Raw genomic sequence first — 13,773 nt, forward strand, 5'->3', positions numbered from 1 at the left:
ATTCCTCAGGGGAAAGAACATTAGGTCCCATGTAGCTGACTTGGGACTCAGAAGGTGTGTTAACACCAGCCCATTTGTGCAATCTGCACTTTGCATCATGGCTGTGTAAAGCGCTACCCTCAATCGGGATTTAAATATTACAGATGTGGACGTTTTATCAAATTGGGCATCTGTAACTCCAGTAAGTAAGTAAGTAAGACTTATTTATATAGCACTTTTCATACAAGAATTGCAGCTCAAAGTGCTTAATGTGCATAATGTCCCCCTCCTATTCTCATTTTGCCTGCTGTCTTTTCATTTGAATTCAGATTGCATTGTTTATCCTTTTGGTAGCCTGTTAACCAAGGAATGTGACTGTTTTAAGGGCATAGCGGTAAATGTGTCTCTTTTGTCTTTTACAGCTGTCAGAAAAGTCAAATAGCGTCCTTATTCTGAAACAGCAGTCAGTAACTTATTAGACCACTACATAAAGCAACGAGGAGGGTGATCAGCTGGTGGATAGTGAGACCAGGAAGTTTGATATGCAGCTTCTGCGCAAGCGTTGTTCAAGTGAGCAGCTAGACTGGTCTGCCTCCACTTCAACAGCCTAACTAGCAAAGTAGCCTAGCTAGCAATCCAGTGTGGAAATATACATTTAACAAAAATCAAGGAACGTGTTAGACTTGATATTCTATTGATGTAATAACAAGTGGCGAGTGGAGCGGCTGATATAGTATTTGTTGCATTTAGCTAGTGGAAGCATGAAGATGAAAGGTTTGTAATCAAAACATCTTATTTTTTCCATTTCCTTTGGCCAACGTTAGCTCGCTAGCAACATCAGCTACGTTTTCCACAAGGATCAGGCACGTCTTTTGCTTTAGAGCCAACAAAAGTATTTTCCTTAAATTAATTATGGCTACAGTTGGGTAGCTTGCTAAGCTAACTTGAAGCGTTTCATTGTGTCTGCTTGGCTACTACAGGCTGCTCCGCAGCTGTTATATCTGTTAACATTAGCCAGTAACACCAAACAGATTATGGAGAAGGGCCTTCTGGCTTTGTTTAGTAGCTGGCTAGCTTGCGGTGCTTGAATTATGTTGGTCACCGTTAGCAACTTGGTAACTGTTATTTAGCTGGTTAGTAGCCTAGCTATCATGCTAGTAATTTAGAAAGCCTGGCAGGCCCGATTGGCCAAGAAAGTTGTGAACATTGTTAACATTAGCCTCTGTTCCGGCTGGCCAAACAATTATATAATCTACTAGTTAGCTAGCTATTGCCCATAGATACTGTAATCGTTTCTAAACTAACTTGAGCCAAATGCTTGCAAGCTAACGTTAGCTGGCTACAGTAAGATTGGCTAGCTGGTCCGATGAAGTAGCATCACAAAGCAACTTCGGCAAAGCACGCTAGCTGCTATAATGATATAGCTAGGTAGCTAGCTAGATCAACATATTTTTACTGCCCGTCTAGATTAACTATCTTAGTTGTCTTGACTCTTGTTAACTAGCTACCTAGTTATTTTGTAATCGTTTAAATAGATTTTCATCCTGTATCCAACTTAAACCGCAACGTAGCTAGCTCTAGCTTGCCTAATGTTGCCTGCAGACAACTACCCTAGCTAGAGTTGTCTACAGTAGTTAGCTACCTACGCTAGAGAAGCTTCGAAGGTTGCTAGCATGCAAATGAATCGCATTGTGTTTCTGGCTTTATACCTAGGCTAGCTACTGTAGCTAATAAAGCGAGGGAACAAGCTGGCTCGCTACTGTAGAAAACACGTCCACAATTCATCAGCGTGCTGTTGTCGGCAAGGAAACTAGCTACCTGCTAGTACAGTACTTGCTAGTACAGTACTTGCAGCCAACATTACCAAGCTAGCTAACTAATTGGCGAACTAGAGGCTCACCTAACTTAATTGGCTAAATGATGCCGACAGCTAACGAGCTACCAATCTTCAATTTGACGTCTTGTCAAATCAAAAGTGGTCCTCAGCTATTTGTTAGTGAGATGACTAGCTAGCACTCTAGTTACCTAAAGTAAAGAAGCCTGCCCAAATAAACTGGACGAGGTCCTACATGTATGGATAACTAATTAACTTACAATAGCAGCCATTCACAATAGTAAACTCGTGAGAGTGTTTATATATCACGGCAGCCACAATGGATATATTCAGTGGGCCGAAACTTTACGTTCCGTGTTAGACAAGAAAGGGCGTTATTGTTCACAAGAAACGTTTGTCTGACCTTTTAATTTTGTTTTGATTTGTTCTACCTTCAGAGTGGGATCTGGAGAAAGGACCATGAAGCATTCAGTGATAACCTAGGCCAGCGTGATCCTCATACCATTCATTTAATCACTTCCTCTCAAGAGGTGCGTACATGGAAAATGCCAACAATAGAATGAAATGTAAACCTTTAAATAATTTGGTAAGTATATAGTCAGATAAAATCAGAATACAGTCTACAAAATCTGTCACGTATTGTTGCTTTAAGATATCACTGCCCTTCTGTTACTTTTAAAATGGTGTAATACCAAATATAATTTGAATATGTTGCAATAGAGGCCTTGAAGTAAATATTGGATGATTTTAACTAGTTAAGCTGCCTAACTCAAATGTCAACTTTCAGACATATTTCTCCTGGTCTACGGTTTGTTCAGGCAAGCCATGGAGCAGCTATGGAGATGTTTTGGAGACTTCAACATACTAGATTTTTAGTAACGTGTTTTCTTAGCTGCTCACTAATCAATAATAAGGTGCTTATCCTTTAGTTGAGGGGTGATCACATGCATATCTATCAATTTGTTACTAGATTCTTAGTCAAACACAAATTCTTAGTTTGTACTATAGCTGGCACACAATGCTGTCCCCTTCATCTCCTGTTAACACCTGTAAATCTCTATTGGGGAATGTGCTGACCTTAGCCAGGCCAACTCTGCCATTTCACTTGATCGGCAAATGGTGGTGCCATGGCCAGGTCAAGTGTAAATATTATAGTGGGTGGGGGGGAGTTGTTATTTTGAGCCATGTTGAGCTATGTTGCAGATCCTGTAAACACTGCCTGTGTTCCTCCCTAGGAACGGTTAAGTGGTAAAAGCTAAGCAGGTCAGCGCTGCTGCCAAGGGGCAAAGCTGGCGATGTCCAGGGTTCCAACCCCCCCTCCCCCAGGGGAGATGGCCAGCGGACCTGTGGCAGAGAGCTGGTGTTACACACAGGTAGGGGCCACTGGGAGTTTATTTGGAACATCATGTGTGCCGTTTGTGTGTAGGACTGCACATTTCATGTTTTAGGATAGTTATGGAGTGCTGTCTAAAGCTGTTGTCCCTGATTCTGACTGGGTGTTGCTGGAGGTTTGTGTGACCCACTAGTCTGTGCTGAATCTTTATAGTCATTCCAGCAACATCTGAAAGGAATGACGGGGCAGCAGAAATGTGGGTTTACTGATATTGCTGTGAGGCACTGCATACATTTGTAGGGTGAGCCTTCCCTGGCCTGTTCTGAGCCAGGCTCTGTTCTCACTTGTCAAGGTCAAAGTGGTGAAGTTTTCTTACATGTGGACCATCAACAACTTCAGTTTCTGCCGAGAGGAAATGGGCGAGGTATTAAAGAGCTCAACCTTCTCATCGGGTCCCAATGACAAAATGAAATGGTGAGACATTCTGCTGTTTGGTTGTGTATATTGAATCATACCTGTAATCTTTGAAGCCAAGATTAAGGAAACTCCATCCTTACAGCTTAATATGTTTTGAGTTTTAACTGTAATGATTAATGTGTTAAGAGTGCACAGTTTGTTTGTAATGTAATGAAACCGATGCACTGTTATCTGTGTCCGCTTTGTCAGGTGTCTTCGAGTCAATCCAAAGGGACTTGATGACGAAAGCAAAGATTATCTGTCGTTGTATTTACTTCTTGTTAGTTGTCCAAAAAGTGAAGTTAGAGCAAAGTTCAAGTTTTCCTTACTGAACGCAAAAAGAGAAGAAACTAAAGCTATGGGTGAGTTTAAGCTGACTCCCAACAGTTGAAGTACTTAATCAATCATACATTTACCATTTCCTTTCAATATTTTGGGTAACATTTAAATCATATTTACTTCCTCCTTAAAAATGTTTCCAACTTCCTTCCCCTCCACAACAGAGAGCCAAAGAGCATATCGATTCGTCCAGGGAAAAGACTGGGGCTTCAAAAAGTTTATTAGAAGAGATTTCCTTCTTGACGAGGCCAATGGTCTCCTACCAGATGACAAGCTCACCCTGTTCTGTGAGGTAATCTTACATGTGAAACACTACCTGATACAATATCCACCAAGTATGCTTCCTGTAGATTGAGTTTGCTGCAAGCTCCATAGTGTTATAAGAAAAGGGCTACGCAGCAGCAGCGGATTGTTGGTATGGGTTTCATGTAATCATATGTCATCAGAGCTTTAGATTGTCAACTCTAGCCACAAATGTGAAACTGAATGTGTGTTAAGTTGTCTTCACTTCAAATTAAATCAAAATAACCCACTTCAAGTGAAACAGATCAGACAAGCTGTGACAGAATTAATTACGGGCTGCTAATAGTAGTTGTAAAACAAATAATTCAATAGAATGTGTCAGGAAGAATAAGCGTTTTCTGAAATGTGTCTTTGGAAGGACAAGTTAAACGAAGTGTCCACTGAATTAGCTATAAATGCAATTAACCGAAACACTGAAAGGACTAAATGCCAGTGTGCCAGACCAGGTTTGCTGCAAGGTTGAACATTTTCAGGAAATTGGCAATTTCATAAGCAAATTAGATTCAAATTGAAGATGGAATGTCTCTCCTCATTAATTAGGCGTTCCAGCAAAGTTAATTAATTTGGGTTACAATTGGCTGTGTTTTTGCAATTACCGATTTCCCATAGTAGAACTCTAACTGCATCAACAAAGACCAATGAAATGGGGGGAAGGCTTCTCTGTTACTAACAACTTTTAATAATGACAACAGTTGGATCACAATGCGTGATCAAAAACTGTGTACTAGTAGTGTCAGTGTTATGCAGAAAGAGCAGTATATGGATGTTAGACACAGTTCCTGTTCGTGTTGTACGTGTCGTCCGTAACCAGGTGAGCGTCGTTCAGGACTCGGTCAACATCTCGGGCCAGTCCAACATGAACATGCTGAAGGTTCCGGAGTGCCAGCTGTCTGAGGATCTGGGGAACCTGTGGGAGTGTTCTCGGTTCACTGACTGCAGCCTGTACGTGGGAGGGCAGGAGTTCAAGGCCCACAAATCCATCCTGGCAGGTTAGACCTCAAGACTACCTCCCCCACACTACAGGTAGAGAGGTAGTCTCTCTCTACCTCTCTGTCTCTGTCTCTCTCTTTACCCATGGTTGTATTGGACATGGCAGAATGTGCTCTGCATCAAACTGCTGACGGAACTACCTCATGGAATACAGCACCTTTTTAACATCATATATTTTATATTTATAATCTCATAGGCTGTCTTCATGGAATTTGCACTGTAATGGTTTAATAAGTGGTAATCCGGTTTGTGGTATGGAAAAATGCTCTTGTTCTATGAGTGCAATTGCTTGTCAAAGAACCATGTATAAGGGAATGTTGTTTTGTTTTGACAGCCCGGTCCCCAGTTTTCAATGCCATGTTTGAACATGAAATGGAGGAAAGTAAAAAGGTGGGTTATTTGAGTGATATTTTGTCGGGCTTGGCTCAGTTCTGTCAAAATAGCCATTATATCGAATCTTTAGACAGAGGTTCTGCTTCTCACGGTGTCAGACGCCTCAGGGTTAACATTCTCAGTTAACAGCTCTCCATAATTCTCTTAGTCTTGTTTATTTACTTTTGTATTTTCCCAGAACCGAGTGGACATCAGTGACGTGGACCCGGATGTCTTTAAAGAAATGATGGGCTTCATCTACACAGGGAAGGCTCCAAACCTGGAGAAAATGGCCGACAATCTGCTGGCAGCAGCAGACAAAGTGAGTCCGGTGGAACTGAATGATCAATCTTCCATTGTTTTTTTTCTTGGGGGTTACTGGAATGTCAGTTAGTATTTGAAAGTCTTCTGTGCTCGATTAAGGTTGTCTGACGCAACTCAGCCCATTAAGTAAACCCATTAAATGCAGACCTCAATGTTCAGGCTGAAGCTAACACTTAAAGTTTTAAAGGGTTCCCAGTGACCCCGTGCAGACGCAACATTAACCTAGCTAAACAGCTAATGATTAACAGTGGCATGTTGGCCCATTTCTTTCAGTGTAATGTTTGATGTAATGTTCAGGTTAGGTAACTTTAAGGAGTCAAAACACAGGCCCTGTTCATACTTGGCAGTAACATACGTCTTGGCTGATCCGATCACAAGTGACAGCTCTACGTACCGGTCTAGATGCACCCAGGACACATTGAGATCTGATCGCTCAGACCACTGAAGGAGGGCCTACTCAGCTGAAGTCCTTCTGAAGCGGAAGTACACACAGTTTTTTTTGCAGTGGGGGCAGGTCTGTCCGAACAACAACACCCCCCACAGCCGAAATGAAGGTCACCATATTTCAGAGCAGGTTAATGTAATAGTCTAATAGCTAATGTAATATGTCGTCCTATTTCCCCTAAAGCTATAAGGTTAGGCTACTTAAAGACACCCTTCCACTCATAAAATATGTTCTAAATGGCATAAATGCTGCCAATTAATAATTGACGTAACAACTTATTGTAAATGGTCAGTAGCCTAGCCTATCGATTAAGGTAGGCCACTCTAAAGCACGTGTACACTGTCTGCTTAATTTGATCTTGACATATAGGCTAAGCATTCTGTAGCAAATAATAACAATACACCCACTATTAATTACATTATCTTAATGCAGTGTAACTACTTCAGCATAATAATGCACCTAAAATACAAACGTGAGCAAGGGCGTTCAGCAATCGCTATTGAATCAACAGCCACATGCAATTTAGCTAGCAGGTGAAGAATACAAACAACGAAAATCACCAGTTAACTTAATTTAAATTTGCAAGAACTATAGGAGTACAACGGTACTTAGGAATGATTTGCTGGACCTGATGTTAGTTTCCTCCAGGATCACAATGACTCTTATTGAGAGACTTGTTGCTCTTGTTGGTTAGTTGTAACTGATTTAAATTGTTGTACTTACTGTGAAATTTTACTGTTGCTTGCTTTTCTACAGGTACACTCTTGCACTTTTTGAGGTTCATGTTGTTTAATTGTAACTTGCTCTTATGGTTCTTCCCTTAGGCACTTATTTGTTTTTTCACAGTGTATGCTTCATGTTTTGGCTACCCGCAATGTTTGGGGATATCTCGTTGTTATGATCAGTGACCTATGCACTTTTGTAAAGCTCTCTCTTGGAAATCGCTTTGAATAAAAGCGTCTGCTAAATGAATACATGTAAATGTAAACTATAGACTAATACAATAACAGGCTTAAATGAACTGACAACATAAGTTATACGACTTACAGTTCTCAAGGACGCACAGTGGTGCGCGTGCCCGCTTGCAGTGTGAAGCGCGTGTCCGAGCTATTCTCCGGCTAAATGGATTCTCATGGATGGAGCACACACCAAACACGCTGTCTGATTTCCATTTGGGCTGAAGAGTCAGTAGGCTACAACACTAAATGGAAACTGGTAGATCCACATCGCAACTGAGTGATCTATGAGAACATTTTGAAAAAGATGGAGTTCCAGTTAGTAATACCAACGTAAAACAAGCACCTGAAGAATGCTTTAAAAAAAGCCAAGTACTCAAACAGTAGACCCAGTCTGTATGGTTTTGATTCCTTCTTTTAATTTCCGGAAGACTAGGCACAGGAAGTGCATCACTCCCTCCCGCCGGTTAAAAATAACACTTATGGTCTGTGCAAACACAAAATGATGTGCGTGTTTATCTGCATATAGAGTGGGGAAGTGAGATCCTGTCAAGTGGCCCTGAGCTATGTGGAGATGCATTCTAATGCCAGGTGTGAACTCATGTAGCCTACTGAGTGTCCACTCCTGATCAGATCACTAATGTTAATAGCAGGTGTGAAAAGGGCCATCATGTCACTTCCCCACACTATCACTGGTACCCCACTCCCCACCAGCAGGCTCTTATGGAATGTTTAGTGTAAGACACACAAACACAGCTTCCCCCATGCTGTACTCTCCCCACTGTGGTTTGCTGCAGTGTTCAGGTTAGAAACCCCTCCTGTTTCTCCCCAGTACGCTCTGGAGCGTCTAAAGGTGATGTGTGAGGAGGCACTGTGTAACAGCCTCTCTGTGGAGAACGTGGCAGACACCCTCATCCTCGCAGACCTGCACAGCGCCGAGCAACTCAAAGCACAAGCCATAGATTTTATCAACAGGCAAGTATAAGGAAGGGGGGAGGAGGGGTGGAGGAAAAAAAAAGTCCTGGTGATGAATTCCTGCTGCCATTGCTGTTTACCGGCCCTGAATGCTTACTTTTTATCTCTCCTCCATAGGTGCAGTGTCCTGAGACAGCTGGGCTGTAAAGATGGCAAGAACTGGAATAGCAAGTATGTAATTAGCTGATATATGTGACACAAGATTAATAACAAACTCTTATCTCTCGCTCACTCTCACATGCATTAGAATTCATTGTTTTAGCCTGGGCAGAGAGACAGCAGAGAGGGCCTCCCTATCTGTGGATCCGTGTTATTAATAGACTCATACCTGGAGAAGCTCAGGGAATGGAACATTTCTGGAATATGAAATGGAAAAAGGGGCAGTCAGCCATGAAGTTTTACCTCAAGCTGATTTAGTGTTGTTGTTGTTGTTTTAGGACACCTTGAGATGTGGTAATCAATTATCAAGGGAGGGAATAGTTTTCATTTACGCAGCGTTACTGTGTAGGGAGCCGGATGGGCTCTGTACGTCTGTAGGAATACTCCAGACTCAAACCTGACGGAAGGTTGCCTTGTGGGCTTGTTTGGGAAGAGACGGTAGCTTTACTATGTGGACCTCTGCAAAGGCACATTGATGGTAGGACAGACGTTAGCCAAACAGGAAGATATGAAGGGAATTAACGTTGTGGATTTATGGAACGGCACCTAACTGTTTTCTTCACAGTGTAATGAGGCGCATTGACTGTGCTCCTGACACAACCGCAGGACTTTGCTGTCGGGAAACTGGCTCGTCAATCATATCTCTGTTATTTGCCTCATTGTTTCAATCTCATTTGTCTTGATGGTTTTTTAATGTGAGTGATCTCCTGTTCTTGTTCCTCTTAACTCCCTCCTGCCCTGTTCTATGCTTACAGTCATGCAACAGACATAATGGAGACCGCAGGCTGGAAGTCGATGATCCAGTCCCACCCTCACTTAGTGGCAGAGGCCTTCCGCGCCCTCGCCTCCGCACAATGCCCGCCCTTCGGCCTGCCACGCAAACGCCTAAAACAGTCGTGACCGCCCCTCACTGCCATGAGACTTTACCAGGGTGCGAGGCAGGAGGACATGATGGGAGGACAATGAGGAGAGCTGCTCTGTTTCTACCACCACCTGACCCTTTCAAAACCAGGCAAGGATTGGAACTTTCAGGAAGGAAGGAGGGAGGGTGAGATGGAGGCTGGCTGGTTGGCATGTGGCTGGCTGACTTCAACAGACAGGAAACATTTGGCTGTGGTCCTAAAGTGTTGTCTGCTACTATTTTTCTGTAATTTTCAAAATGGCCTTAATATATCTGCCATTGCTCTGGAGTTGCTCTAGAGTATTTCGTCTATGTGACTCTGTGCCTGCCTTGTCCTGAACACCAGGCCCTCCAGATTGCACTAGTTCCCATAAATATAGTCATTTTGATATGGAGTTCTATAGGAACGTGTTAAGGGTTTGATAAATGGGAAATATTATATATTTGTAATGTTTAGCCCATTTTGCGACTAGACATTAAAGAAGCGTGAACACTTTCAGTGCAAGGTCAATTCTTTACACTTTTTAAAAGATGAATATGCCCCATATTGATGGCACCATTTCTATGTAAATGACAGTTGTACCATCTTCAGAAGACTGGTGTAAAAGCAAGTCTGTTCTATTGCATATTTGTGAAAATATTCCTGGCATTCTGAGACCCTGTGTTAATGCTGTATTACATGTTAGACAAAAAACGATGTCTATACTCGGGCCCTAACCCTATTAAAACTATTGGATGAATAGCAAAGTGATTTACCCAGTGTCCCATCTGATGATTGCTTATGTCAGAACATAAGATTAGTCCACTCTTAGAGATCCAACCTTTCCATAGTATTACCAACTTGCAAATATTTATATATTCTCAATATATTGTGGTTAACAAAAGGAAAAAAAAATAAGTGGAAAGACTAATGCATGGTCCTGTATTGTTGAAAAGAAAGTGTCCAAGTACCAATTTTGTCATTAACAATTTTTAGAATTTTTCTGCAATTATCAACAAACAAAAAAATCTGTAAGGAACTAAATGAATTGAGTATAGTCCATGGGCAACCCTGCTTTCAACATGCTTGGAATTGTTTAGGATGCAGAGCATCGTTTCCATTGGCGCTGTTGTGGTGTGTGTGTGTGTGTGGGTGTGTGGATGGATGGATGGATGGGGGTCACGTGTGTTGTTAACCGTTTGTTTCATATGTGGTGTTGTATGACAGACAAGCTTCTCCTGAGGATTTTGTAAATTAACTGATAGTGACATCATTTTTACATGGAATTACTCAAGTCATTCTGTGTTACATTGAGATGTTGAATTTTTCCATTAGAAAAAAAGATGAAGTTGTCTGCAAGAATGCCTGCATTAACCCATTAAAGATGTTTTCCAGCATTTGTGATTTTTTGTTGTTGTGTTTTTCCTTAATTAGTTCCTGGAAGGTTCCTTGGATTAATAAATGATGCATATAGTCTAATTTTCCACCTTGGAAGGTTCATCATCACCATGACGACATGTTGTTCAGTGACTCACATTTACATTTACATTTAGTCATTTAGCAGACGCTCTTATCCAGAGCGACTTACAGTAAGTACAGGGACATTCCCCCGAGGCAAGTAGGGTGAAGTGCCTTGCCCAAGGACACAACGTCAGTTGGCATGACCAGGAATCGAACTGGCAACCTTCGGATTACTAGTCCGACTCCCTCACCGCTCAGCCACCTGACACCTTGACTCCTGCTATCTGGTTTCTTGGTGATGCTCACATTTGGAATGTGTCTTTCTTAGCTGTAGATGTGTTTCATGCAGTATGATTGTGTTATTGAGACCATCTCAAATGTAATCTAAGCGATCATTGTAGTTTCTTCAGCTTTGTATTCTGTTCTTCATATGTAATACAAGGAAAACCATTTTTATAGGTCCACTCAAACTCAGGTGTGCTTGTACTTCAAACTCGCTGTTAAAACAATCACAAGGTCAAAAAATATGAAGTGTGTGTGTGGAAAGTTAGGAGAGCTGTAATCGTTCGCACCAAAGCCTCCCATGTATCTTACTCAGTAGATGCTGCGCAGCGGCTAATTAAAGCGGAGCCTTGGAGCAATCTGATTGGCTGCAGTGAGGACGTCTTCATTTGTAGTGTCAGCATGCAGCTGTGAGCCCGCCCCTTCTCTGTGATTTCAAAGAGCTGTAGACACCATCTCTGCTGTAGGGTAAGGGTCAGGCCCCACAACTTCTCTGCCCCAATTCTCCTTCCCTGGTCTTAAACCAGAGTGAAACAGAGACCAGGGTGGCAGCTCCTACATAAAAAATCCTCTAGACCATGAGGTATTCTGCAGTAGAAGAGATGCTCCTGTAGGATTTCTTCACTGCTTGGATGTATGTGTGTGTATTTACTGTATGTATGTGTGTATGTACTGAATGTGTGTGTACTGTATGTGTGCATGTAGTACGCATGTGTGTATCTCTTACAACCCTTGATGTGTCCTGTTGAGGAAAGGGCTCTGTGACAGTGATCTGCCGAGGGACAGAGACTTATGTCCCAGAGGGATGGAGTGATCAGGATCCTCCTGATGTTTTGGCATCAGATCATAAGACTACGTCCTGTAAGATAAAAAAGGACATTTGGTGAAATGGGTTATAATACTAGTGTTGCACCAGTGAGGCGGCTTTGTGTTCTGCTGAGATTGTGTTGTATGCTGCAGGCCTGGCCGAGGCTCGCTGTGAGTGTGAAGATGCATGTCTTTGCGATCTGATAAGACTGATGGTGGAGAAGGAAAGCAGGGTTTTCCCTGACGGCCACCGCAGGATGGATTAGTTCCCTGGGGTACATAGTACTTCCTCTGTGCCCTTGCCCTGCCAACAAGGATTCAGAGAGAATTAGAACACCATGCTGAAATGCATCTTTTGAAAATGTCTGGTTCTCCCACTGACTCCTTTAGAGTTTAGATGAAGAGAAAGAAGGTCAGCAAATAATCAAGTTGACCTCCTTCTGTGTGCCCAATTCAAATTAATTTTAATGTCATAAAAACCTAAATAAATGTTTACAAACAACTTCATATTGATAAAATAAATCCCTATTCAATTATATACTCAAATGAACACTTTACTTACACTATTGACAACTATAAAAAATGATGAAGCAAGCAGGAAATGAACACAGTTCGGAGCATTGCAAGGTTTACAAAAAATAAATTCTAATTGAATTTCTAATTTTCAATTAATACATTTAACATACCTCTACCAAACACCAAACTTATAGATAACGATATAGATATATACAGGTGTATTTCTCTGGAAAATTATAACAAAAACTGACATCATTTTTTACTTATAAGCCAATAGTAAACACAGTTTAGTTAATTACCAGTAATTACACATAACACATTTTGCATTGCACAATGGAGAGGAACTAAAACATCAACACTCAACTCCAGTCTTTCATACCGTTGTTGTCTCACAAATCTAGACGCTTCTACAACAGTAGAGTATCATACAAGTTTCAAGAAACACATCAGAGACTGCAAACAACAATCTTGCTCAGTCACTTCTCACAAGATTGACATACATTTGGTCAATGGAGCATTCCCTAGCCAATCCCCTGTTTGGATATCTATGTCTGATGACATGTCTTGTGTGTGTGCTGTATTTCATATAACCCATACAAGCCTGACCAGCCCAATAATTCAATATCTATGTTTATGGCTTTATGCTACCCAGTAAATACATAAAAAAAACTATGAAGCAACCGGTACTTGTGAAACATCCATACAGGGTTGAAAAATAACAGTGAATTCCATCCATATTTCAACCTCAAGTGAAACCATTCCACAGGAGAAACAGAACACTTTTTTTTTTTCATTTGGTCTGGTCGGCCAGGATGACTAAATGGAAATTTTCTGCTGTAATTAAAGTCAATTAAAGCCAGGCGGTGGCAGGCTTGGTGGCAGGACCATGACTAAGAGCTGTTAACTGGCTGCCAGATCCAGTAAACCCACCTGTCCAGCAGCTCTGTCCTCTCAACTGGAACATCCACATTTACACCAGTTTCATTCCAATATGAACATTCTTTGTTCACTGTCAATAATGCAATTCAGAATGAGGCATTCAGAATGTTGGCTGAAGTGCAGACTTAATTATGTATGAATGGTTGTCTCAGATGTTTTGGGATGCTATGTACACAATAACAAACCAGTAAAGTTTTTTTGTGTCTCTCACGTAGGTAGCCAGATTGCTGACAGATGTGAGATGAGGATGTGTGTTGGCTCGTAAATCCTGAGTGAATCTAGGGGGAACATTTTAAACTGGCTTCCCAGCCTTGTATTGCAAACAAATGTCATTCCTCACATTACTAAAAGTTTAACTTGAAATTATTCTTAACGTTCTTATTTCTTCTTTTGATGAAACTGGGGAAACCACTCAATGTCCA

At 41.6% G+C, this 13,773-nt stretch overlaps 1 protein-coding gene across 2 annotated transcripts; it reads left to right on the forward strand.

The window, feature by feature from the left end:
- Positions 1 to 579: 579 nt before the first annotated feature.
- On the forward strand, positions 580 to 10,736 carry spopla (speckle type BTB/POZ protein like a). Of its 2 annotated transcripts, none has more exons than XM_067261637.1 (12): positions 580 to 753; positions 2,251 to 2,399; positions 3,049 to 3,186; positions 3,499 to 3,620; positions 3,813 to 3,964; positions 4,106 to 4,233; positions 5,056 to 5,233; positions 5,569 to 5,624; positions 5,806 to 5,928; positions 8,164 to 8,306; positions 8,424 to 8,477; positions 9,221 to 10,736. In XM_067261637.1, the coding sequence occupies exons 3-12, from the start codon at positions 3,109 to 3,111 to the stop codon at positions 9,363 to 9,365; spliced, it is 1,179 nt and encodes a 392-aa protein (XP_067117738.1). In that variant the 5' UTR covers positions 580 to 753; positions 2,251 to 2,399; positions 3,049 to 3,108; the 3' UTR covers positions 9,366 to 10,736. The 2 variants fall into 2 exon arrangements, with proteins under 2 accessions (XP_067117738.1, XP_067117746.1); XM_067261645.1 differs by having other exon boundaries at positions 2,251 to 2,343.
- Positions 10,737 to 13,773: the final 3,037 nt, after the last annotated feature.

This window comes from Osmerus mordax, chromosome 2 (assembly GCF_038355195.1).
Source record: "Osmerus mordax isolate fOsmMor3 chromosome 2, fOsmMor3.pri, whole genome shotgun sequence".
Classification (NCBI taxonomy): Eukaryota; Metazoa; Chordata; class Actinopteri; order Osmeriformes; family Osmeridae; genus Osmerus; species Osmerus mordax.

Bases quoted from the DNA above. Each gene is read 5' to 3' on its own strand.
- spopla (XM_067261637.1), top strand. From the start codon at position 3,109: ATGTCCAGGGTTCCAACCCCCCCTCCCCCAGGGGAGATGGCCAGCGGA. The intron at 4,234-5,055 runs GTAATCTTACAT...GTCCGTAACCAG, and splicing joins AGCTCACCCTGTTCTGTGAG to GTGAGCGTCGTTCAGGACTC. The intron at 5,625-5,805 runs GTGGGTTATTTG...GTATTTTCCCAG, and splicing joins AAATGGAGGAAAGTAAAAAG to AACCGAGTGGACATCAGTGA.